The sequence below is a fragment of the Melospiza melodia genome, chromosome 9 (genome assembly GCF_035770615.1).
Source record: "Melospiza melodia melodia isolate bMelMel2 chromosome 9, bMelMel2.pri, whole genome shotgun sequence".
In the NCBI taxonomy this organism is placed as follows: Eukaryota; Metazoa; Chordata; class Aves; order Passeriformes; family Passerellidae; genus Melospiza; species Melospiza melodia.
The window spans coordinates 12,122,291-12,148,288 of record NC_086202.1 but is presented as its reverse complement, the minus strand read 5'-3'; the positions used below and the strand labels follow the sequence as shown (position 1 = coordinate 12,148,288).

The following is a 25,998-nucleotide window of genomic DNA, read 5'->3' as shown; positions in this document are numbered from 1 at the left end:
TCTACTCAGTCCAGGGCTTCTTGCTGAGGTTTTGCCTCCACTTTCCCCCCCTTCTTGCTTCTTTCTGCATTCTTCAGACAAGCAAAGGAACAACCTCCTCCTCCTCCTGACAAGGTGAGGCTGCCCAGTCAAGAGCAGAAAGCTCAGTCTCAGTGACGAACCCCAAAACTGTGGGGCTTGTTTCTCCTTCCATCTGCAGACAGTGCACTATGCTCAATCCCTGTGGCCCTCTCCAAAATCTCCATCCCCCAGATCCACTGACCATCCTCTGTCAGCCTGTCTCCAGGTTTCTCTCCTCTAATCCATTCCCCTTCAGCTGGGGCTTGACACTTCAGTTAAATGGGAAGGCACTGAAATGCAACAGTGCTAGACTAGAGGAGGAAGACAGAAATACTTGGTTTGCTAAGCTCCCCTCAGAAGTAGAAGTACTTTTACCAGAGAATTCCTCTGCTACAGAGTCTGTGTGCAGTTTTACAACACAGCTGGAAAGAGTAAAAAGGCAGATGAGCCTTCCTCCAAACTGGAACCATTGTCATGCGTTCTTGGCTCACACAATTAATTCATTCAGTTAGGCAGAGAACAACAGATAGTCAGAGAAATGGGAGGATGGCACAGAAAGGTTGCAAGTGTTTTGATCTATCTCACTCAGTCCTGCTCAGGGCACCCTGTTGAACTGTGCCATTGAAGCTTCTCCCCTCAGGCTCCAGAGAGACCTAAACAAAACCAACATTTGTGCCCGGTGCCTGGCTCAGTGTGAGCCTGGTCAGACATTAAACTTCTTAGGTACCACCACAATGACAGATTCATTTGTTACTGTAATTGCTGGGCAAGCAGCTGTCCCACACTAGGGTAGCTTAAATAAGCTTTCCTTGCTATTATGTCTGTGGGATGTTGATGCATCATATTTAAAGCAAGTATTTTAAGATAGTTGTTGAAGGAATACACTTATATTATTTTTCTCCCTAATAGGAGACTGCCTTTTAAAGTAAACTCTCATCCCTGCTGAGATATCTCCTCTTCTATACATTTGAACATCACCTCCACTCCCCATGCCATCTGTTCAAGAGGGCTGTATCTTGAAAAAATATTTGACTAGCGGATTATCAAACATGCAAATCCAGCTAAAGTATCTGAGTAAGAGGATTGGCAGTAGGCATTAAATAAGGCCTTTAATTTTAGTCTTATTCACCAAGTTCAGCTTCATCACGAGCAGCCAGGGAGGGCCTGTCAGTGTGGGGGGTGGGGGCAGAGGTGCTGGGCTGCAGTGATGGGCATAGCCAGCAGCTCCCTCCCTCCCTGGCAGAAATGATCCCACCGGGAGCTGTCGGGCACCACCACGCCGCAGACCAACCTCAGACCACGTCCACTTGCCACGTAGGCTGGCGCAGGCCAGACCCACACACACTGCCTGGAAAATGCTCACATCTGGCTTTCACGTGACTCCAGCGTGCCTCAGCAATTCATCATCTGGATAACTCACTCCTGCAGGGGAGAAATCCACAACCAGGGAGCCCTTTCCTGAGCTGGAACAGAGGAGTGGGGCCAGAGGATCGTGTGCTTGACAAACTGCACAGTGACACGCTCACAGCTGCGTTTTCACAGCCTCATCCAGTCCTTCATCCTTTCTAAAAGTACAAACACAAAGAAAACTTAGTCCCAATTTTCCACTCTGTTTACTTCTGCAAAAACCCATTTTAATCCCGTTCGCAGACCCAGAAGTATCCAGGACTGTTTAGTTTTTGTTCTGGCAGCCATTGCTCACATTAACTCTTTCCACATGGCAAGTGGGGATTGTTTCCCACATGATCCCTGTGGTACAGCCCCTGCACATACAGTTTTGTACCAGTTCCAAGTTTTGCTGGGAAGTGCCTAGAATATCTGAATGCTAATCCACATCTACAGCTGTACAAACTGAGAGCATCACCCCTCTGAGGGAAAAACCAGCCTCCAGCCCTGCCAAGGAGGAGGGCAGAAAAGCCCCAGACGTTGCACTTGGAAACTCACAGGTATGTACACATGCTGGGATTCATGTGTGGCTCAAAAAATGGAGCAAGAGTCAAGTGCCAACTGTGAAGGAGCCATGCTGCCAAGCACAGAACACTCAGCAGCATTGGAGTGTCCAGGCAGAGCTGGCCATAATCAGTGCATATATTGTAACCCCTGCTGGACACCTCTGGAGGTAAAGCTTCCAGCCATTTCTGGTTGAGTGAACCACTCCATCCAGAGTGAACTGGAGAGAGGATTTGTGCTGTCACGCAGCCTGGACACAGGCCAGCTCAATGGGCCAGGTGTGAAGCCATGCACAAAGCTAGATGCATTTAGGGAGTGCTATTTTAGGGGTGAGTGCTCTCAGCTGCTGAGGACACACATTCTACATCCAGATTTCCAGAATCTGGGGACAGAGTGCTCACCAGCATGAGACTAAGTTACGCAAAATGCCCAGGGAAGATTTTATCTGCTCCTCTCAGCCAGCCAGACTCATCTGTGCCCCATACAGATTCCTGCAGTGGCTGAGGATCATCACCCTCTGCTCCAGCTCCCAAATGCACTTCTCACCTGCCTTACCCAGTGTGCCAAAATCAAAATACCAGCACTCTCTGTGCAAGAGAGGAAAAACCCACACAGGCAGTGTTAATACCATCTGCTACTGACAGACAGAAGAGGGAGGAAGAACAGGAGCAGATGGAGAACAGAGAATTTCTTAAAACCAAGAGAAATGCCATTATATGCCCTAAGGTACCAAGTGCTTTCTCTGAGCTCGGCTGAAGACACTCTGAGGCATTTGCAGGGTTCAAACTGTTCTACCACAGCTGTGCTTAAGCCACACCTCATTCTTCCAGCCCTGCCTGCACCCAGTCTCCCTGCCCTCCCTCCTGTACACAGGGCTCTCTGCAGCACCGATGCTGAACTGGGAACGGCAAAGAACACAAACACATTCTTTTCCCTAATCCTGCACCCTGTCCCCACACTTCAGTTTAAAAGCCAAGGAGCAAGACAAAAAACCCACACAACATACAAACATCTCTTTCTCTCTTATCCCATCTTCCTTCCACCCCAGCATATGGGCCACCCAGAAGATGACAGTGATCCTATACATCTAATGGGCCACACGTCCTGTCAGCAGAAAACTGAAGCAGTGCAGAATAAAGTCTCCTATCTGCTCTTCTCGTCAGCAGCCTCAGGCAGAAGTCCAAAGCACTTCAGTTTAAGCAGTGACTTTAAAAATATGGTGTACAAGGAGAAGTGTGAGATCAGCTTCCTTCTGCCAGAACACTATAGACTGGCTTTGGAGCGTGGGATTGGAGTGGACAGATTCACATCTTGACTGAAGATGCAGAATTGGGTCACACACGCACAGATGCTGCAAGGACATGAAATCTGCCTGACTTAGCAGCAGCTCTTCCTCAAATTCTGCTCTCTGCTAGTGCACCTGAGCACAACAGCAGTAGTTTTGCCTTGGAAAAAAAAACAACCCAAACCCACAGAATGGATGCTCCTCTAGTTATTTGAAAAACTTGTTTTAAAAAAAAGACTTACGGTCTCGTTAAAAAAAAAAATCGGGGAAGAAAATTAGGTCTTTGGGGAATAACTGCATCAAGCAAAAGCCAATAGACTGATCAGAAGTTTAGCAAATTCACTACATGAGAAAAAATAATTGTCAGTCATGAGAAGAGGAAGCTCTGTCATTGATGACTGAATTCAAGATGCACACTGAGATCATTAACTACTAACTTCTTCCAGAACCAGGCCCAAGATGTATATGCCCAGTAATTAAATGAAAAGGTTTGTTTGGTCATTAACTGCTATGCTTTTGCCTACTCTATCCTTCTTTTGTTACTAACTCCTTTATCTTCCTGAAGAGGAACAGGAAAAAAAAAAAAAAAAAAAAAAAAAAAAGAGAAGCAGCTATGTTAGAACCAAAATGTTCTGCCAGAATCTGCTGTTTTTAAATTCCATGCAGTAATTAGTACACACAGCCAAGAAGGTTAATCGTATGATGAGGGAACAGATCACAATTTCTGATCGAGAGCAATCTTGTCAGTACATGCTTGTGAAGTTATAAAATACTGACTGGCAAACCATCTCATCCAGTTATCCTCATCAACAGGCCAAGTGGCACCAAGGAGCCAGTCCACCATCCCTGCTTCTGCCCTAATTGTAGGAAACAATGCAAGGAGCACAGGGCACACGTGTGATTCATCAGGACACAAACATGAGCACATGCCTCAGTCTGCAGGGATCATGTCATACCTCAGATTTCTTACAAGGATTAAGACACCAAGTTACATTATTTAAGATGTTCCTGGGATGTTGCCATGGGCTTGGACAGATTTGCATCCCTATTCACCACCTTAAACAAAAAACAAAACAACCTTCCAAGCTAAAGCTTTCAGAGGAACTATAGGGAGACAGACTTCAGAGACAAACACCATGAGAGCAGAATGACTCAAAGTAATATTTGAGTTAAAAACCACATTTGAACTTTGTTGCTACCACCTGGGCTCAGATTCACTGAGCAATGACCAAGTCCCTGCTTGGGGCAGGTAGCCCCCAGCATCTGCTGCAGTCGCCACTCTGAGAGAAGAGGCATTGCCTCATGCTGGGATTGACCATGGCAGTTAATTGGATTTTTCAGCCTCTTTAGTAACACACTTAGATTTGGCTTCTTTGAGAACCCAGTTAAAAGGCTTAAGAGTTCTTCTGGCTGAGAAGGTAAAACTGAGACAGATTTCACAGTCAGCTGGATTAGTTGAGGCATCCCCCAGTTCTAATACTAAACACAACTCCAGAAGACATCCCATCAATACTGCAGCAACCTTAAGGCAAAGGAAAGGCAACACTATATGCCTCCAGGAGCAGTCCTTCCTTCTCCCTCTACTGCAATCATTTCCCACAATATTACCAAACACCTGCCAGGGCTGGAGGCTGTACCTTCCCTGCTCACCCTGTACCCATGTGTAGCTAAGTGCTTGCCACAGGCCTGTGAAGCTGGCAGAGACCTCCACACTCAATTCCATCAACCAAGCTTTGTTCCCAGGGTCACCACCTCAGACCTGGAACACAGTCACAGCTCCAGCCACACAGCCCTGCTGGTCCAGCTGGGAGCTCACACACTTGTCACCCCATCGAATGATTAAGCACAGAAAGGGTGGCACACACTATTCATTTTCTCCGCATTGTCTTAAAGGAGGCAGCTCAGATTAAGTCAAGAAAATAAAGCTCATTTATAAAAAGTTAAAAAAAAAAGACAGCAAGCAAGACACGCCATGGAACTCTAAGTGCAGGCTAAACACATGCAGGGTTAGAAAGGTTAAGCTCTGAAGTGAAGAGCACAGCTCAGCTGTAAGGACAGAAAAAGCCACAAGTTGAGCCATTTCCCTTGGTAATTATAAAGGAAACAGAAAAAAACCTATCCCAAATAATGCAAAGAAGCAGCAATTAAGGCACTCCCTGAAGCTGCCAGAGTGCACATCCTTGGTGCACGAGGGCAAGAAGGAAAGTTTCTCTAGTAATGAAGAATTAGGCTGAGGAAGCAACTTGGGCCATCCGCTCCACCCATAATTCCTAGGCAGCATCCCACAAAGTGATCAGCCACCAGGGCCCTTGTGTTTTCACAACAATCTGCTTGTTTCTCACTTGAGGCCCCACTTCTGTCATTGCTGAAACTCTCTCAACTCTGCTTAGTAATTTCCCCACTGAGGGAAAGACAGCATTACAGATGTTTCTATAAAAAGTTTGTGAAGTATCTTCCAATGGACTCTGAAGTTTTTCTTTACTTGCCAGCAGATATATCCTTGCTAGTTTTAGATTACAGGAGGGAAAGAAAACAGTGATTGTTGGCTGTGTGTAGCCATAATCTTGCTAGTCCAAAAACTAGACAGGGAAACCTAGCTGAAAGATGGTTTGCTCATTCAAGGAAGCCTCATCAGCATCCTGAGGCAACACTGGCTTGAACCAAATCATTAACTTAATATTCTAAGTGCCAAATTACTACTTAAAATAGGCTTCAGCTGCCAGACTCAGCCAAAGCACAGCCAGCTCCATGCAGACAAGATCTGAACAGTGAGGGAAAGGAAACACTGCAGGACTGATGGAGCCATAACGTCCATTTTATTAAAGCTTATTCCCCTTCACTTGGAGGAGCACCCTACAGCATAGCACCAAGGTGCCAGAGGAAGCCACCAAGCAAAGGCTGTGCCCCCAGCAGCCAGGTGGGCAGTCAGAGCAGGGGCAGTTTGGTTATGGTTCCAGAAGGGGGTGGCCAGCAGTGCTCCTGCCCAGGCACACGGAGAGCTGTGACCACAAGCGCTTGGTCACCTACAGGGCAGGTGACAGAGATCACTTTGATCAGAAAGCACCTCTTGTGCTGGATCTGACCTCAAGGTTAGCAAAGAGAGTCCTCTCAGTAGTTGAGAAGCACTGAGATTCAGTGTAGAAAAGTTGTGGAGCCCACACCAGCTCCCTGTTGCCACCAAACAGCAGGTCCCAGATGCTTCAGCTTCCTGACTGGGATCTGATTGCTTTGGCATGAAACCAGCCAGGAAAGATTCTCAGCAAGGGGAGAGGGCAAGATATTACCCCAGGAGTCTGCAGCTTTCTCTAGCCAGCAAGGGGGTTTGTGAGATGGGTGACACAATGATATCTTTGGGGAGAAACATACTCCAACTGGTTTTATAAGCCACATCAGGATTAGCAGATATCTCAAGGGTTAATTAGTTCACCATGCACAGATGGTAGCTGGTAGGGTTTGCAGAATGGATTAACCTAATCTGTTGCTTGTAATGTACCATACAAATATCCATTCCTAGATTTGCAGCAATTCTACCCTTATTTTGATTTGAGGACAGAAAAACCACACAATGGATGCCAGCATAGAAGTAATGCCTGTTTTGATGACAAATGAGTAGCTGTTCACTTGGCTAATGCAATTGACAAATTGGAGTTTGAAAAGTAATTCCTTCACATTTTGCTGCAGAGGGTCCTTGAGTGGACCAAGAAGAGCCCATTTGTTGCAAGTGTACAGAATATGCTCATGTAACCTCTCACAGTTGTACTGAGGGCTCTCCAGCACTGACAGATGGTCACAGAGAAACAATTCAATTGCCTGGAAACATGAAGGCAGCTTTCTGAGCAGCTCTGCAGCGTGTCAAATAAAGCCCCCCAAGTCCAAGGCACCAGCACATGTGGCATTTCAGGCCACAGCAAATGTCTGTGCCTTCACAGAGCCCCAGGTCTCTGAGCTGGCTGCAGGTTAAAGCATTTATAATTAGATCACATCCAAGCAAAGGGCTGTGTGTTTACACAGCCCTTTGCACAAGAGGAAGCCTGGCTCAGGGCTGGCATGCAGAGATGCCCCAGATCAGCACAAGACTCCCCTTTGTTTAGCTAAGGACATGCCACGCTATTGCATTTGGTTCAGAAGGTCTCAAATGTTTACAACCAGCATCAACTGCAGCGGTAAATGTTTCCATAACTCCTGTTAAACTCTGAACTTATCCAGTTTCTCCCTGCTCTAAGGGGTGAGAGCAGAGGACTAGCTAGACACTCACTCTGGCAAGGCAGAGGTCAGGGTAGAGGTGATGTTGGCTGTCTGAGGCATTCTCTGGATGTTTCTGCAATTGGCCACGCTCGTGTCATGCCTGCACATGCCTGAGACACAGCAGCTGTGGGATTCCTGCTGGACAGTGTGGGACAGCTGTGCTCACACCCAGCAGCCTCCTCCCAGCACAGCTTTGGTCAAGACACAGGATGTTCATAAGGTCTCATTTGTTGGGAGGTGCTTGCATTTAAAAATGCCTATTTGTCTCTTGTTTAAAGATGCAGTAGTTCCATGCACCTACAGAAGAAATTGCATTTCAAAGCTGTTTGTTATCTTGAAAGACCATCACAGCAATCATGAAAATCTGTGCTTATTTACCCCATCCCTTTTTCAAGCGTCATAAAGCTGATCTTTGTTAGAGGCTGGGACTGGCAATGCCCTTGGCATGTTCCTTTGCTCGTTGCGTGCATGCTCCCACAACATCCAGCTCCAAACAGAAGGAAGCATTCCTCATCCAGCTCCAAACAGAAGGAAGCATTCCTCTGCCATTCCAAAATCAAGCAAGGAGATGGCTGAGAACAGAGTCCCTTTTATGCAGCTCCATTTGTTCGTAGCACTGCTTCACATTGCTCTTTGTACAGGGCGAGTGCAGAAAGGGTGTCCCTCAGCTCCAGTGTGTCCAAGCCCTGGCTGCACAAACAGCCCAGCACCAAAAGGAAAGAAGTGCAGAAGGAGATCTGGCAGCACAAGCAGCCAAAGGAGGGAGCCCAGCCTGGGTGCCCCTGGCAGGGATGAATGACCATGTCACTTGGGGTGCTCAGGCAGGGGACCAAAGATTCCAGCAGGGCCAGAGCACCCACAAATGGCATCTCAGCTACACTGACTCTACTGCTTTTCTCATGATGTCATGGCAGATCAGCTCCAACTTGCCCCAGAGCCACAGGAATGGAGAGGAAGCAGTTTCCTTCCACTCCCAAAGCAGTTCCTCACATCTCTGGCACATGAATTGCAATACTCTTTCATGTAAACTGGTGCACTGAGCCCAAAGCTCTATGTGCCTCCTAATGCTGTTCCAGGTCAGTGCTAAATCAGGTTGCCCCAGAGACTTCAGCATCATTTTTCAAAGATTTTTACATGGCCCAAAAGCCCCCAGTGGTCAGGATGTGGCACTGAGCCAGGAACTCCCACACTCAGCTCTGCCCTCTACCAAGTCACTTGGACTTTTTTATTTATGGTCAGCCCCTCTAGAGAAGGCACTGTTGCCAAATTAATTCACAGGCTATTGTGAACACACACTTTCCTTAATATTACATTTTACAAGTCCTAGAAGTGCAACCCAGACAGAAGCTTTGCAGATTAGGAAGACCAAGCATGCCCTAATTTATTTGTGGGACCAGCACCTTGTACCATGCTTGCCCCTTCACTACCACACCCCACCTCAGGGAAATTCAAGGAAAGGTACCAAAAGTATTGGCCTGCAAAGGCAGCTGCCAGTTGATACCCAGGCCACCAGGGTTGAGCAACAGCTTCTCTTTAGTGCATCACTTAGCTTATTATAGGATGGCAGCTTAAAAGCCCTCATAATTATCCAACAAATCAATCTAGACAGTGATATTCATTGCAGTCCAGTATATTACATTTATTTTCCCTTCCCTTCCAGAGACTAAGCCACTGCAGTGTTTCTTTATCATCTTAAAAAGCAGGAAGAAAAAAAAATCCTCCTCTCCCTGCACACAGGCCAGAGTTTTCCAGGAGTCAGTACTGGTTTGAAAGGCTTCTCTTTGGATGCCCTGAATGCAATTTGAAGCATCCAAGGTTCCAAACAAAGTCAATGAGAGTTGCAGGTGCTCAATGCTGCTTAGGGGAAAAAAAAAATTAAAAAATAGAAAGCCCTGACACATCCAGCTCAGACCAGCCAAACCCAGAGGCCCATAATTGCACATCCCTATTGAAAACACATCTGTAAGAATCACTAAGACCTACATGGGGAGGGGTAAAATTGGATTTATATAGTCTCAAATCAGAGTTTTATAGGACATTTCAATCCAGGATTTTAAGAGTAAAACACTGAGCTACAGCCTCTGAGGCAGCCCAAGCCCAGACACAAGCACTGAGAACATTTTGCATCAGAAGCCTCACCAGAGCATTTTGGAAAGGCATGACAAACGATTCAAATCGGCAGAGAAAAAGATATCCTTCCCCTCCAGAAAAGAACCCCAACTCTGACTCTGCACTTTGACCATTTGCAATGAAAAATAAAGAAAAGTAATGCAATGATCATCTCACATCGGAGATGGAGCTGTATAAATACAGTTAGAGAAAAGCAGTCATTTTAACTGCAATGATGTATACGGTTTATGGTATACATATAGCTATATAGCATACAGATATAGTTCTTCTATACAGTGCAAAGGAAAGAAACTGATGCTTATCTCCAGCAGGATTCAGCAATAAAAAGTTAAACTGCTACACAATTTCATACCACACGAGATAAACAGAAGGGGAAAAGCAGGGGGCTAAGGACACCTCTAGAATCATGCAGCACATAAAAAAAGCCTGGTGTCTTACCTGATTTCCTCTTTGAAGATCCATAGTCCCTGAAAAAAAGACAACAACAAATAGACATGGTTAGAGCTGGGAACGGTGCTGGGAGAACGGGTGCCTCCCAGATTTCCACCCATACGCTCCAGGGCTGGTGCTGCGCCCTCTCTCCCTCCCTGGGAGCGGAGGTGAGGGCACCGGGCAAGGCGAGGGGCACGGGCAGCACCGGCCCCCGGGCAGCACCGGCGGGGCTGCGGCAGCTCCGGGGGCTCGGAGCATGTGATCAGCCGGGCAGAGCGAACCATCCACCGCCGGCGAGGCAGGGGAGAGGGGTGTCATTCTTTCCCCTTTAAATTGCGCCGTTAAATGCACAGCTACTGGATTAACCCTTCGCGTGCCCCCGGAGAGGAGCGGGGGTGGGAGCTGTTTGCTGCAGGGATGCGGCGGCTGCGGGCTGAGCTGGCGCGGCTGGCAGTCCCGGGCTAATTAATTTGTGAATAACCTCCGGTGCTCTCCTAGTTAGCTCTGACAAGCACTTGGAAAGCACAAGAGGGGAAAAAAACCCCAAACAAACCTAAACAAACCCCAAACTTTGTCTTTTCTTCTTTCTCCCAGCGTAGAACACGCACCCTTACTATTCCATAGTGATTTAAAGGGTGCTGGCACCTCCACTCATGCACAACAGCTGAAACCCCAGACAGCTGCTATGCGAAGGGAAGAAATTATAGAAGGAGCTGCAAGAACTGATTGGGATAAGCAAAACTGAGGGCAGACACACTTGGCTGATGGCTGTGCTTCCCGGGGTGCCCTCGGGAGCCGGTGAGCCCCAGCCCGGCACGGGCAGCGCCGCTGTGCCCGCACAGTGCCCACCGGGCACAGCCACCCGTGGCAGGCTCTCCTCGCAGGAATCCACCGGAGGGGCATGCAGCAGCCTCCACATTCTGGGGGCTGGGCTGTCAGGAGTGGGGTTTTGTCCCTTGCGCCTTGCTCCATCCTCCAGAGGATCAGAGAGGGATTATCCCAAACTGTTTCTTTAAGGAGAGTTTGGGGGCTCAGCTGAAGAGCCCCCAACGCTGTCTTGAGGGCAGAGTTATGTCTACCTGTAAACTCTGTTTCTCCCAGAATTTTGTGTGCATCCCCATTTTGTGTACATCCCCCCATGACTAGGAGACATGTCTAGGATTTGCTTCCAGTGAGTAATAATTGGGAATTTTTTGCACTTTTTAAATTTCCCAGTGTCATTCTACTTCAATTAAATGGTCGTTTTCTCAGCCATATCTGCAGCTGTATTTGATGTGATGATGCTACTGCTCATGAATAAGTTGCTTCTTCTACAGAAGTGATATCATATGCAAATACAATTCCTGCTATATGGTGCCTGAAACAGATCCCTCAGACCAAGCCGGGGATGGTACAATCCCCAAAATGTAGTTCTCTACCCCAGCTTGGCTCCCATGCCAGTCTGGAGCTTTGTAGAACTGTCAATACAGCTCTCCTGGCATGCAGAACTCAATTCACATGATTAGAAATGAGGTAATGATTGATTGATTGATAATTAAAAGAAATTAATTAATAATATCATTATAAAACAGTTATTTGCATCACTACCACCACCCAATTCACAGGGCTTAGTGAAAAATAAAGAAAAGCCAAACAACCTATGGGGCCAGTTTTCCTCTTTCCATTTAGTCTTTCTGTATGTTTTAAAGTCAGCTTTATTTGGGTTCTGATTTTGGAGTTCCAGAAAAAAACCCAGGTACCCTGTATCTCCCTGTCTTGTTACTTTTTTGTACACCCACATTTCACTCATAAAGTCAGAGTAAAGTAGTATCATATAAAATGAAGCTTGAAATAAAATCTTCATCTCCACAGTGAAACTCTGAAATCCAAAACTTGTTCCTCCCAGAAAGGACAGAAAAAAAAAAAACAAAACCAGAAAGCAAAGATATAGCAAATAATCTTTCTGGCTGTGTAAAGTGCTCTTTGTGTTTATATTCTTCAACCCTTTTCTGCTAAAGAAGAAGGCCTGTGTTCCTGTTTTGCAATAGCAGCAGAAAGGAACCCTGCCTGGCTCCATGTTTAATTTTTTTAATGCCTTACTATCCTGCATATGACTCATTGATGTACCTTCCCTCTCCCAAGTGATGATATATAAGGGTAATTCTTCTCAGCCTCACTGTTTTCAATGAAGCATTAATGTGAGGCTGAAGTATTGGTTTATGTCTCCAAACCAATAGAGGAAATTATTTAATGGTTTCTCTTAACTGTAACAATTTCCAAGTAGAAACTCTGATCTCCTGCAACCCAGACTGCACCTGGCACACTGTTAACCCTTAGATCAGACAAAAAATGTGATCTTACAGAAGAAAAACCCATCCATGGAAAGGTACAATCAATGTAATATCTGTAGCTATGCAGGGAAGCTCACTTTCTTTTCAGCTCTTGCTCTTTTTATCTTTTCATCTTTATACACACACATATTTCCATTCTTCTTCCATTTCTGTATGAGAACAGACACTGCCATCCTAACTCCACTGCCAGCCACAGCTACAAGAATAACAATGAAAGCAGCGGGAGGAACTAAAAGTAGCTCTGGCAGGTCTCTTCATCATCCAGGATCTCTCCATACTGAACAAACACCTATCTCAAAAATAGCATATTTCTAGCCTTTTCTGAATTAGAATCTAGCAATTTTGTTTAAAGTCTTCCTGTGGGGCACCACCTTTAGCTGATGCTGAGCCTCATTACTGGCAGGGAAAATATTTCCTGCTGCTAATGGTATTAAAACACAGCTGGTGCCATGCACGTCACACAAGCTGGATACTCTCCTTCAATGACAAAGGAGAGGGAAGCTGGATCTCCTTTCTCATCAGCATTACCCCAGGATGACATTACTGATTTGAAATCTAGCAATGAATGTGAAAGGAGGACCATGGACATTGCTATAAAGCTGACTGCCTTTTTAGCACATTAAGCTATCCAGAGTCTGGAAATTTCTGAATCATAAAAAGATCTTATGTTGAATTAATATGTCACTTGCAATCTCATTTAAATATGAAGGTTGTATTAACAATGTTATGGAAAAGTTTTATGGCACATCTTTAGGGACTGACTTTGCTCTGCATTTAGTGAGAGTTAATAAACATTGATGTGTGTGCACATGTGGTTTGATCTATCTAAATACATACAGATACAAACAGTGGCACAATCAGAAAGTTGTTTAAAAAGTGAGGAGTATCCTGACATATGTTCAATAGAGACTAAGAAATGTTCCAAGTGGAGAGGACTGGAGGTGACTAGGTGCATTGGTGACAGCTGTGCCTATCTGTTTTCTAATTCACTTTGATTTATATCCATCCCAGAGGGTTTCTCCTGCATCGCCGCTGGAGACCTGGCAAGTCTGCAAAGCCTCCTGCAGGACCAGCTTCCCTTGGAGGTGATGGGTTCAGTCAGGGCACCTCATCCCTGTGGGACCCATGGTGCAAAGGCTCTTTTGAAAGCTTCTCCCCCTTGCTGTGGGACAGCAGACCCAGAAAGTTCACTCTCTGGGATTCCTCCTTTCCCAGATACGTCACACTTTAGCCCGGGGCCTCTGCCTGTCAGTAAAGCAAGGCTTGGTTTCAACTCATTTAGCAAAGATTTCAGACAGCCGTGAGTTTCAGCTATGAGGGAAAACAGTGCCTGCAAAGCATGAGGAGCTGTCAGACCCAAGGCTGGGGGAGCTACACAGCAGACACTGCAGCAGACGGGACAGAAGCTAAAGGAAGAGTAAATCATCTTCCTGTCTCTTTCTCAGTGTTCTCTGTCCAAAGGAGATGAGACAGTGACAAACCCTGAGTAATGGAGGTCAGCCTGTATCCTCGAGAGTGTTTGAATACATAAATTGGAATTATTCTGTATTTGTTGGCTTTTGCTAATTCATGTTTAAGTACATTGTAGTAATTTCTGTTCCCAGGCTCCTTAATTCCCAGAAGTCTCTAGTGGGGTGGGCAGACTGTGGTGAAGATATATGACATTTCAAGCAAACAACTCAGATTATCATTTAGTCACCAATGATTTTCCAGGCAGATTAAAAGCACAGAAATATTTTTACAAGGAAGTCCACTCTCTCCTTCCCAACACTTAAGTTTGCAGTCAGTAATGAAGACGGCTTTTTCACAAACTGTTTTTCTTAGCACTGCTATCAGATTCTGTGACACTATTTTTAAAGTAAACCAGTACAAAAATACTTTGCTACTACTCTTTATGTGCACAGGAACTCGAGCCTGGAGAATATATTTGTATCTTGAAACACTCCTTATTTTCATCAACAGCCAGACTGTCATTTTCTATTTGAGACAAGGCACAAAACCAAGTGTGACTGAGAACTGGCACCTGCCTATCACCAAGGACTATGGTTGAACGAGCACCTAACACCTTAATATTATCCAAACACACAGGAGCTATATGGAGAGTGCAGGGTTGTAATTCATACTTGTGGTACTCAGAGTGCAGAAGCTGAATCATGTGCATGAAGGCATCTCCATTCCCAGTGAGCTCTGAGACCCATATGACATGTAATAAAGCAAAATTAACTCTGTGTGTTATGCATTGGGAATAGAAACTCAAACAGATGGATGCACACAGCTATACATTTTACCCCTACAGCATTCCATGCTCTGATATCATGAAACCACAGCTGATCTCTTTCCTGAGCCAAAGAAACAGATGAAGGCTTTCTTCCTTCTTCTTCTTCTTCATATTTTTTTAGAAAGCATTCTGTTCATTTCCTGACATAAATCGTTGCATTGTGGAGCCCTCTCCACCATGAATCTGTCCTTTCTGAGCAGAGCTTGAGCTTTCCAGCCCTGTGAGAAAGGGCCCCATTGTGGTGGTCCCAAGACTCCAGAATTCCTTGCCGCGAGCAAGAGGGACTTGTGGGGCAAGAGGAGAATCTGACTTCCACCCCAGGCATTTCTCACTGGCTGGACATGGCCTCTGCTGCTGCTAAGAGGGGTAAACCACTGTGCAATCACATCCTTAAGAGAACAGGGACAAAACAAAAGAGAGGATTTTGCCTTCCTGTCACCTTCCTGTTGTCTTCACAGCGTGTCTGCAGAGCAAACAGCCCAACTAAATGTACTCTGTACTTCTGCTTAGGCTGCAGTGACTTTTTCTGCACTCCATAAGAAAGGTGGCCCAGCTGGCTCACCAGGACCCAACTGGAGATCCTGATTTAGTGCTTTAGTGACTTCTGACAGCTTGCTTGAACACAGCAACCTTAAATCCAACCAGAGTTCTCCCTGTGAAACTCCAAGCACAACACTGGAAAACTTATTAAGTGCCGAAGAGATCTCCCCTTTACCAGTAACCTTAGCTTGCATGAAAAGGCCAAGGTTGGAAGGAGATGGACACTGTCTCCTCTCCAGCAGTGCTCCCTACACCTGAATCCATGGATTTCTGTCATGAGGCACAGATGCAGGACAAGGAAAGGCAGCATCCTCTGTTCTGCACTTATCCTGGAGATTAGCCCCCCACCAAGTCCAAAGTGCAGGGGATGCAGAAGCTCCAGGACAAGTAACATCCCCATGGCCATCTCAGCCTCACACGGACACACTGTGCTGGAGAGCAGCAGCCACTTTCTTTACGTAGAATGGGTGTTAGAAGGCCAAAAGATGGTTTGAGGCACCCAACCCTTTCCCTAAATGAGTAAGAAATGCCACAGATTTTTGTCCCAGGATTCCTCAGCAGTGAAGTTGATTGCTTGGCTCCAGAGAGCAACTTTAGTATTTGGCTCAGGCTAAAGAAATGCAGAATTAGCCTCTCGCATTTTTACAATTATATTTTTATGATGAAATTATCCTCCTGGAGGAAGACAGAGCTTTGAAAATGCACATTCAGCATTTCACCAGGCTGTGAGGTACAGGGCAGGGTGCTCTGACAGCAAAGCCCAGCCTCTCTGGCACCAGGGAGAGATGGCTCAGCATAGGCTGGGGCTGCAGAGCACAGGAGCAATGAGCTAAGGCCATGTGATCCTCTACTGCAAGCAGCCTTGAAAAAGACAACACAAATGTTTATAGCAAGTTTTTCCTGGAAAGAAGTATAAAAACAAGGTCTTGCCTAAGAGTCACATCCTCATCTGTTTCTGGTTTACCTTGTTTATTCTTACAGATGGCAAATCTCTCCACAGGACAGAAAAGCCCATTTACCTTAGCAAGAACTCTGGGTGGATGTGTTCTTCGCCTCCTCTAAACTGACCCTGCTTGTCCCTTGTGGGGAGGCCAAATTTATCTCTGTCTTACAATGACCAAGCATGTGTCACTTTATTATAGCCTTTACAGCATAAATGCTGAGTGATAAAAACAAGTTAATAAAAATTAATTATTCTCATGTGCAGGTTTTCCAGTTATGCCCTTCACTTGGGAATTTTATTACAAACAGCTACATGCAGATACAACATGTATAAAAGATGCATCTAATCACAGTTACAAATTAAGTATTGAGTATCAGAGTAATAAATTCAAATGTACCTTATAAACTGGTTGGGCTAATGAGCTTGCATATACATCATATGAATCTGATTAAGAGCTTAAGAAGTCTGCACAGGCTTTGAATCTTTACTTCATTTTCTTGAGCCCTCCCTGATTTGAGGGTGGGTGCCTCAAATTCTCGTTTCTGTAGATGTGGGTCCAATCTCTGCTTAGCAAGCACATTGTCCATTTGGGTTTCTAAACTGCAGCCCAAAGAGTCCCCACTGCTGTCCCTCTCTGGGGACATCTTCTGCTGTGTCACACTAACTCTGCCCAGAGCTGTGTGTGCAGTGCCTGGCCACTGCCTCCCCCACCTCCCTGTCCCTATGGGTGACCTGCCCAAAGGAGGCATCACCCCGGCCAGCCAGGCTGTGCCTGCTCATGGGAAGCAGGATGCCATCACCCCAGCACAGCATGCATGGAACTAACAATGTCACCCCCAAAATGCCCATCCCAGAAAGGCCTTGGAAATGGAGAGAGGGAAGGAAGAGGAGAAAACTCCCAAGTGACAGACTACCAAGAGTCAACTCCCGCTCCAGACACAGCTTGTCCAAAAAGGCTTTTGCCCCTGAATTACTGCCCCAGGAAGAACAATTGGAGCACAGCAGTTTAAATCAAAGTAAGAGCAGAGCTTCTGCATGTAACACAGCTGAATCAGGGTACTCACTGCCGTTAGACTTTGTAATCACCAAAACCAGGCACAGGTTCAAAAAGCAATGAGATAAATTCATGAAGCAAGGATAAATGGTGGCTATTGTACTCCATGCTCTGGATGTTTTGACCCGAAGAGTCCCATAGAGGCTGAATACCAGAAACAGAGAGGATACACAAGGGAAGTTCACTCTGTATTTGCTTTGTTTCTTGTATTGGCTGTAAGCCACTGTAGGAGACAGGAGGCCAGATGGGGCCCAGGTCTCACCTAATTGTGGCCTTATAATATATTCTCCTGTAAAAGATCAGACTGGATTAGGATAAATTACATTCAAATCACACTGCATTACTCAGCACATTAAATTGTCCTTAATCACGTACTTTGATGGTCTAGAGTCCTGCTTAAATTTACCTCCTGTGCATATTTCTGTGCCTATTCTGTTGAAATCACAGCTGAATTTCAACTGTACATAACCAGGCTCTAATGAAAAGCCAATAAGGCTCTTTGATCAAGCTTTAATAAGACTCATCATGGGGACATACTCTACTGTGGCAAATGGTTTCCTCATCCTGTCTCTTTCAGAAATGTTTTGTGAGCCTTTAAAAGCAATTTAGTCCTGATTTATGTTAGCTAAGTGATTTCTGTTGCACATGTGAGTTACAAGAAAAGGGCTCTCATTTCTATTTACTACACTGTTCAGGAAATCAGTTATAAATGCTGTAGTGCCTTCAATGTCTCTGACTTCAATGCAGCGGAAACCAGCAATCTGAGTGAATACTTCATCATCCCCAATTCTCCCACATGTGCATCCACGACTTAAAGAGGCAACCTATAGGATATTTTTTTTTTTTTGTAAAGGGTACTGAGATTCTCTTGTCTAAGCTGTTTACCTAAACTTTTTCCAGCAGATATTCAAGGAAACAAGCATGCAATTTTTAATAGAGGGCATATGAAACATATTGATGAGTATCTTATAAAATTAGATGTGTGTTCAATAGGAGTGAGCGTCTCATCACACATTCAGAGGTGAGGAATGTGGAAGGGGTGACTGAGCAAGCTCATGTGGTCAGCCAGGGGTGCAAAGCTACCCAAAATTTTGATGGCTTGACCTGACCTGCCAGAGGCATCCAGCAAGCCCTGGGCACAGGTTAGAGCAGGTCTCTTCACCCCAGGGGACAGATGCCAGCAGGAGCCATTGCAGAGTGCCTGTGGCCAGTGGTGTAAGTGCTGCAGCTGCTGCTGCTTTGTTAATGGGGTTGCTGAGCAAAGACCTTCCCACTTCTTCTCACTCCTCATCTTGGGCAGAGAGACCTGAGAAAGGAGAAGTGACCCAAACAACAGTGCTTTGGGGTGCCTCCTCCTGCTCTCCCCTCCTGCTCTTGAGAGAAAGCCCTTGGGACTTGCAATTCCCCTCACACACCACATCCTACCTGTGAACACAGCTCCCCATGATGAACAGGGCTGGTGACATCGAGCCCTTGCAACACCCACAGGACCAGGACCCTTTCACAGGGAGACAAAGCAGAAGAATTTCCTGTCTGCCCTTTTCCTTCTGACTGCCCAAGGCATGAGGATACCCACTCACAGCCTCCTCTGAGCACTCTCCTTTGCCTCACAGCCACCCCCCTGTGTGTGCTGGGTTCCTCATCTCTCCCCGGGATTCCCCACAGCCCATCCCAATGCCTGGTGCAAGTGCTGGCAGCAGCTCTCATGCTGCAGGCTCGTACAGGGAAATCCCAAGCTATCACTGGCATTTTTGACATTCTAAAGTCTCTTACTTGGCCAAATAAGAATTTATGTACAGGCATTTCCAGACATGGCCCCAGCCCTGCTGGACCTCTGGGCTCCCAGTACAAAGGAGAGTGTGCCAGATGCTTGGTATTAGACAATTTGGCATTTTTTTTTTTCTGGCTGTGTTTTTCTGGTGTTTTGTACTTCTGTATACTCAGCTGACTTTTTAGCAACATGAAGCTTGGACTTCTCTGTCTTGCTGCTCCTGCTACGTGTCCAACGCAGTTGGACCTGAAAGATTAGGACTGCAGTGAGCACAGACAGCAGATGGCTGTTGCATCTGTACTTACTTTGCACTGCTAAATACCCTATTGCCCTACCTAGTTTTACATCCTTTTTTAGTGGGAGATCTCCCCTGAATTTTTAAAATCATCTGTTGCACATATGGCCCTAAGAATGGTAAATACTTTTTCCAAGAGAGGCAAAAACTTATGATGCATGTGGGAAGGCAAGATCAAGCCCACAGTATGAACTCCAGCTTCATCTAGTGACTGCAGTCTTTCCTTTCCTCTTTACATTTCCTTCAGTCAGAGCAGGGAGATTAAAGCAGGGCTCCTTCCCAAATGTGCCTCAGCAGCATGTCCTCAGTTCACTGTCTTGCAACATCAAATGTCTTTTCAGCATACTAAGCAGTGTAGTTCTCTATAAGACACCAATTTTATATTACTTGGAATTGTTTTCTGCCTGTTTCTACAAAGCAGCACATGGAAATATCTTTCAAGTCATTGGGTTCTTTAATTTACTAGTCAAGAGACATAAATCATGGCATGTAAGATCTACTGCAAGTTCATGAACTCTAGGAAATTTCTCTAATCACTATCCTTTGAATGGAGCTTTTTTCAGACACTGTAAAACTCCAAAACATAGCTAGTAAATTTTGCTGGATTGGCAACTACTAAAAGCAGACTTGTCTTCCCTGATTACCTACCAGGATCAGACAGTCTTAAAACATCCTCTGTGATTCTAACATTAAAACATAAAAGAAAAAAGAAGTCCTGAATTTGTCTTGCCCAATATAACTGTTGAGTTTCATTAAATTATTCCAAATTATCATTGACAGGCACCAATTTTGGGAGAAAAATAGAGACACCTTCCCAAAGATAAAACCTTTCAAATACTAAGGTTACTTTTCAAGGTGACCAAACCCCTTTCAAATACACAATTCTGATAGCAACTCTTTTGGAGATTTCTTTACTTTGTTTACTTTTTTTTTTTTTTATATAATTACATGATACTTGCAAAGAAGCATCATAAAGTTTCCAGAGTATTGCACCCTGGGAAGTATCAGACCCACTGAGAAAGGATTTATTGAGCACTCCAGGAGTGAATGGAGATGCTCTTTTTTGTAACAGGGTATGAAATAATAAATAAAAAAGTAATGTACTTCAAGATGGTGTAAGAGATTGTTTAAGTCTCAATGCTCAGTTCATTTTAGGAAGGAAACAAAGAAAACAGCTATTTCACCCTGGATATACTGCAGATATCCATACTATAAGATTCCTGAAACTAAAGATAAAGAGATACACCTCAAGTTTTATAGCCCTATACCCAAAATTATCAAAACTTCCAGTGAATTTTGCTTGACTGGTATTTCTTAGATTATAATAGTAAACTTAAAATTAGATTTGCACAAGCAGAAGATGGTTTTGCTATTACATGTATGGATCCATCCAAACACTTTCTTTTGAGCCTTACTCAATTAAAAGGGCAAATTAAAAACATCATGTTACCCTCAAATATATGTTTGCATACTTGCCTCAAAACACCTCAAATCATGTCAGCTGACTTTCTAAGGTGACTAGCATTAAATATTAAATACCTCTGGAAAACAGAAGAAAATATCTTTTTATATGCACATTCAGATTGCACACAACATGAAACAATGCAATGTCTGAATAGACAAAAATTTTGCTGTTCAGTTCAGATACAAATTTGGATGTTTTTCAGATGTGCTCATAAGGGAAACAGTCAGTTTCTCCTTGTTCTTTTTATGCAATTCCTGTCCAATTCTCCATCCAGACATTAACTTTTAATTCACCTCGTACATCTCCAATGAGTGTGTGTGGCATTTCCAATATCTTTTTCCATGTTCTGTGTTCATAAAAGTGAAGAGGCATAATGAATGAATGTAATTACTTCCATCCATTCAGCTGGTTATAGGATCAGACCTTTAAATTCAGCTAAAGGATAAATAATTTGTTCCTTCAAAATGAATGATGATTCAGGGAGTTTTTCTGGCCTGAAACATGAAGGATCTCTATTTTTCAGAGCTAAATGGCCATTGTCAGCTTATTTCTCCTTCAACTGTTCATGTTATCTGATATATAGATATCACATGTGGGCGAAGGGAAAATGCCACTCATTGTCAGGCATTACACCCCCTCATTTTCAGTTGTTGATCTCACTTGCTCAGTATTATCCCAAGCTTGGAATATCAATGAGGTTCTGCTAATGCCATGCCCTGCAATCAGCTTTTGTCCACTGTTTTCTCCCTTTGTTACCTGAAATGCCAGAAGCTGCACAATAATAAACCAAACCATCAGCAGGAACACTGCCTTTTCCAGCAGGGCAGGCCATGCTATGCCTGGCAGTAGCATCCACCACAGGATCACAGGAGCATCCCTGAGGTCCTGAGAGGTTTCTGTATTCGGAAGTTCACCCTGTGGTGTCCAGTTCCAAGTCTGAATTCAGTGCTATTTTGAATAATCTCTCATTACAGTAAAATACTGCGAGATTCAAAGCTGGAGTCTAGGCACACCAGCCATGAGAGGCAGCTGTGGGGATTAGGAATCAGAGCATGAAACTGAGTCTCCTACTGCCAATAACCTACTTATTAACAATTTCTGCCCCAGTCATCCTCTGGGATGAAGCCAATTCCTGGAACCTTCTGCTTTGCCTCTGCCCCCTCTGCAGCACCAGCTTCCCACCCATCCCTGCCTTGCCACTTCTGGCCTCGAGCTGTTCTCTCCTGGGCAGCTGATTGCCTCCCTCCCTGCTGACAGCACACACCTCTAATGCAAAATGGCTCTGATCACTGCATGAACACCCCGAGCCCACAAAACCCAGCTCTGACCTACTCAGCAACAGCATGTGCAGCACCAAAATTCAGCTTCAAGCCTTCAAGCTCTGCTGTGCATCTCTTCCATTAGCAGTGCCTGGGGAGCTCTGCAGAGACCTGCCTCATGATTAGATAAAAGCTTTTCCTTCTAAATCATTGTACAGAAGGAAACAAGAGCTTGAAAGACAGAATTCCATGCAGATTAGAGGCCAGGCATATCCCCTCTGCTGGTTATTTATGTATTTTCATTTTACACTAAAAAATGCAAGGTTTTGTTGTAGGGGGTAAGTTGCTTAATTTATTTATTGAGGTAACACTACCAGGACCCTTTTCTCAGTAAGACACAGAAAAGAGAAAAGTTTTTCACAAGAATAAATATTTTTTTTAAACAGCGTTAAGAAAATCTTAGAGCTCTACGTGCACCAAAGCAAATCTGGGGTGGTGATGAGAAGGAAGAGATTTTTTTGCCTACCTCTCTGCCTCCACTGCCCCAGAGCCTGCAGGTCATATCATGCCCAACAGGTCCTTGAACTGCTCTAATCAGCAGTGAAACAGCCCAAAATGCAAACATAACACCCTGCCCCTCATCCCTCCTTTGGCTGCCTTGAGGGTCTCCAGAGGGTGAGCAAGGGGGCTGTGAGAGGAGCCAACCTGTGGAGCACAGGGCAGAGGACACACACAGATGGGACACACCATGCACACCATGACTGCGGCTGTGCCTCACCGCCAGCTCCAAAGAAAGTCCATCTCCAAAAAGTACTTGAAAAAGAACTGCAACAGTGACAACAGAGCTCCAAATGTGTCTCCAGGTGCACTTCTATTCAAAGCTTAAAGTCAGGAACATTTCAGAAGGAAAACTGCAGTTAAGGTGGGGAACAGATCCCACGTGAAAGAACTCAAGAGCATCCAGCTGCTAATGCAACCATGGCCGTGTTATCTTCACAGCTGAGCACCCAGGAGCTCCAGAGGATCTCTCTCCTCTGAAGGAGGGACAAGAGCCACAGCATTTCACATGAGGAAAGCTGAAAGTCACGAAAAGTGGAGGCTGGGGTTTAACTTCTCCATCCCTCAAAGGCACAGACTCAGTCATGCTGACCTTCCTCCTATCCCACAGTGTGAGTTTAAAAATACATTGCTCCTCTTGAAAGTGTGTCACAGCTCTTAGAAGCAAGAAAATCAGGTTGTGGGTAGGAGTAACTCCACAGTATATCTGCACCATGTGTGTATATATATATATAGATATATATATATACACACACACTTTTGAGCAACAGTCTTTAAAATTCTACTTTGCAGAAAGCAGACTTTTAGCACTTCAGGAGTGGAACACACTGTTATTATCAGAGGCTGGAAGCAGAACTGTTTTAAGAGGCAGGGGTCCTTTTCTATTAATTTTTTAAGAAACACAGGTTTTTTTATAGCTCAACTTTTCTAAAATATCATTATTTTATGCTCAGACACAGCTCTTCACAAGTAATGCCATGCCAAATTTGGAAGATATGAGCACTGAATTATTTGGCAGAGGGATATACTCAAAGGAAAAGAAACTGCTTACAATTTATGATATGCTTTGATAGCAGTGATTTGAAAATGCTGGTGTTTCATTCCAGCAAACGGTACAATAACAAGCACAAGACTAATGATCTGATGCCTTATCAGAGATGTTCACAGGTCAGATAAAACCACACCATACCTGCAGGACCCAGCATTTCACAGACAGCTCTGTTTGAGTTTCTCCTGGGCTTTCATCCTCACAAGCCATGCATGGACACTATCATCCCAAAAGCTGCCCTAACACTGAAGGTTTTTCTGCTGACACTTTCAGATCTCTGAAATACATCTGGGCTGTGTCACCTCCCAGCCATGGCCACCTCAACCACCTGAGCTTCTTCCTCCATATGAGGCAGCAGTGAGAGAGAAGAAGATGTTCAGCCCACATCAGGCTTTGCCAAACAGGTGGCAAAGAATAACCTTAGAAAAATGGATACTTAAGCAACTGTGGAGGAGATCTGTCAATTTTAGAGGGGCAGGATGAGATCACCCATTGCCTGCTGTTGTCCTTTGGCTGAAAACAGCCAACAGACAGCTGGATGGCTCCTGATCCTGCACTCAAACAGAGTCACAGAGAAATTTGCATCTCATCATCATTTTGCATTTTTCTTTTCTTCTCACAGGCCTTCCCTTGGCTTGCTCCAGGGTTTCCAAGCCTGTATCACATCCCTTCACACCTGCTGGGGTCTGTTCACATTTAATGTTGAGCAGTAACAAATACTTTTCTTATATTCCTTCATTTAATAAAAAACAAAACAAACAAACAAACAATTTTCAGAGTTCCCCTTGACTTAACATTTTTTTTTTGCCACATATTCTGTAGAAATAAGCCAGATTGTGCTCAGAGGTGTGTGTGGTACCAATCTGTGCTGAATCACTGCAGCGCAGACTTGGGCTGGTGATGCTGCTCCATGGATCAGGACATGCAGGCAGGATTTCAGCAGCACCTGAGCTTTTAAATCATTTCCTTTGCTAAGGAAAAGGATTAATTTTTCAGAGAATGCTGTGGCACTCAGACTCCTTCATGCTGCCAGCCTGTGCTACCCTTGAAGAGGCTGCACAAGGACCATGCAGGCAGCCCTGTGTGATGTGAAGGGAATTGCTGCTGTTACTTAAAATAACCTGACACAGAAATGAGGCTCTGCTGGGACTCTCTCATCTGTCTGTGGATGGGCATGGTTGAAATTCCTCCTCCTGGGGTACTACAGAGCAGCAGCAGCACTTGTCCCAGCACCTGGGGTGAATTGTGACCATATCTTGGGCAAAAATTGAGTTTCACCCTTTACATCTGAAACTTCTCTCACCAAAAGACAGAAAGACATGTACTGGGTACATTCACATTTAAATATTACACTGAGATATGCTGGGTACCAGCACACGTGGTCCTTCCAAAGCTCACATGCTTACAACTTCTGATATTTATAGAATCACAGAATCATTTAGGTTAGAAAAGATCCTTAAGATCATCAAATCCAACTGTTAGCCAAGGACTGCCATCAGTAAACCATGTCCATAAGCACCACATCTACCTGTCTTTTAAACAGCTCCATTATCCTTTCCTGGATTCAACTCAGCACCCCCAATGTCTTTCTTGTGGTAAGATGCCCAAAACTGGACATAACACTGAGGTGCAGTTTCACCAGAGCCCAGCACAGGGGGATGATCACAGCCTGGCCCTGCTGGCCACACTATTGCTGATACAAGCTTTATAAAGCATTTTACAGATCACCTTGCCAGTCCAGATGAATTTTCTGATCTGCTCTAGTTATGGAGGGATTTAACAGAGTTTGCCTTGCAGCATGTGACTGGGAGAAGACTACAGACCAAGAGATTAAATGGCAGTACTGGAAAAAGTTAAGCAACAAAGTTTACTGAGAAACTTTTATTTCAGCATGTGCTACATCCTTCCCTCCTGGGGCCCATGTCTGACTCTCCCCCTGGACTCATTGTGCACTCAGACATGTTAAGTCTGTCAAGAGATAAATGCCCAGAGACACAGTGATGCTCATCTTCCCTTCCTTCTGCATAATGCTGAAGAGCAGCTGAAGCCTTGACAAACCCAGGCTGCTCAGGGATGACTTCACACCCAAACTTCACCAAAGGCAGCTTTCCCCTCCTCAGTATCACACAGAACATTTGCATTCAGATTTTTCGCTTCATTTCATTTTGATCCATCTGCTCCTCCTGGCTCATTTCCTCTTGTCTGGTCAATACTTCAGAACAACTTGAATAATTTGTCAAATGAAGGACAGCGAGTCAGGCGCCAGGAGCAAGGCACACGAGGAGAGGCAGGCAGAAAACAGAGCTGGGGCACAAGGAGGAAGGACCCTGAGGTCCCCAGGGAGCAGGGGCAGAG

At 44.9% G+C, this 25,998-nt stretch overlaps 1 protein-coding gene across 7 annotated transcripts in view; it reads right to left on the bottom strand.

Moving 5' to 3' along the window:
• SH3PXD2A (SH3 and PX domains 2A) overlaps positions 1–25,998 on the bottom strand; it is a 242,460-nt gene that overhangs the window by 83,171 nt on the left and 133,291 nt on the right. For all 7 annotated transcript variants that reach the window (XM_063163269.1, XM_063163270.1, XM_063163261.1 and 4 more), the window contains one exon: positions 10,109–10,137. In XM_063163269.1, the coding sequence (XP_063019339.1) occupies positions 10,109–10,137 (29 nt within the window). The remainder of the gene's footprint in view (positions 1–10,108; positions 10,138–25,998) is intronic.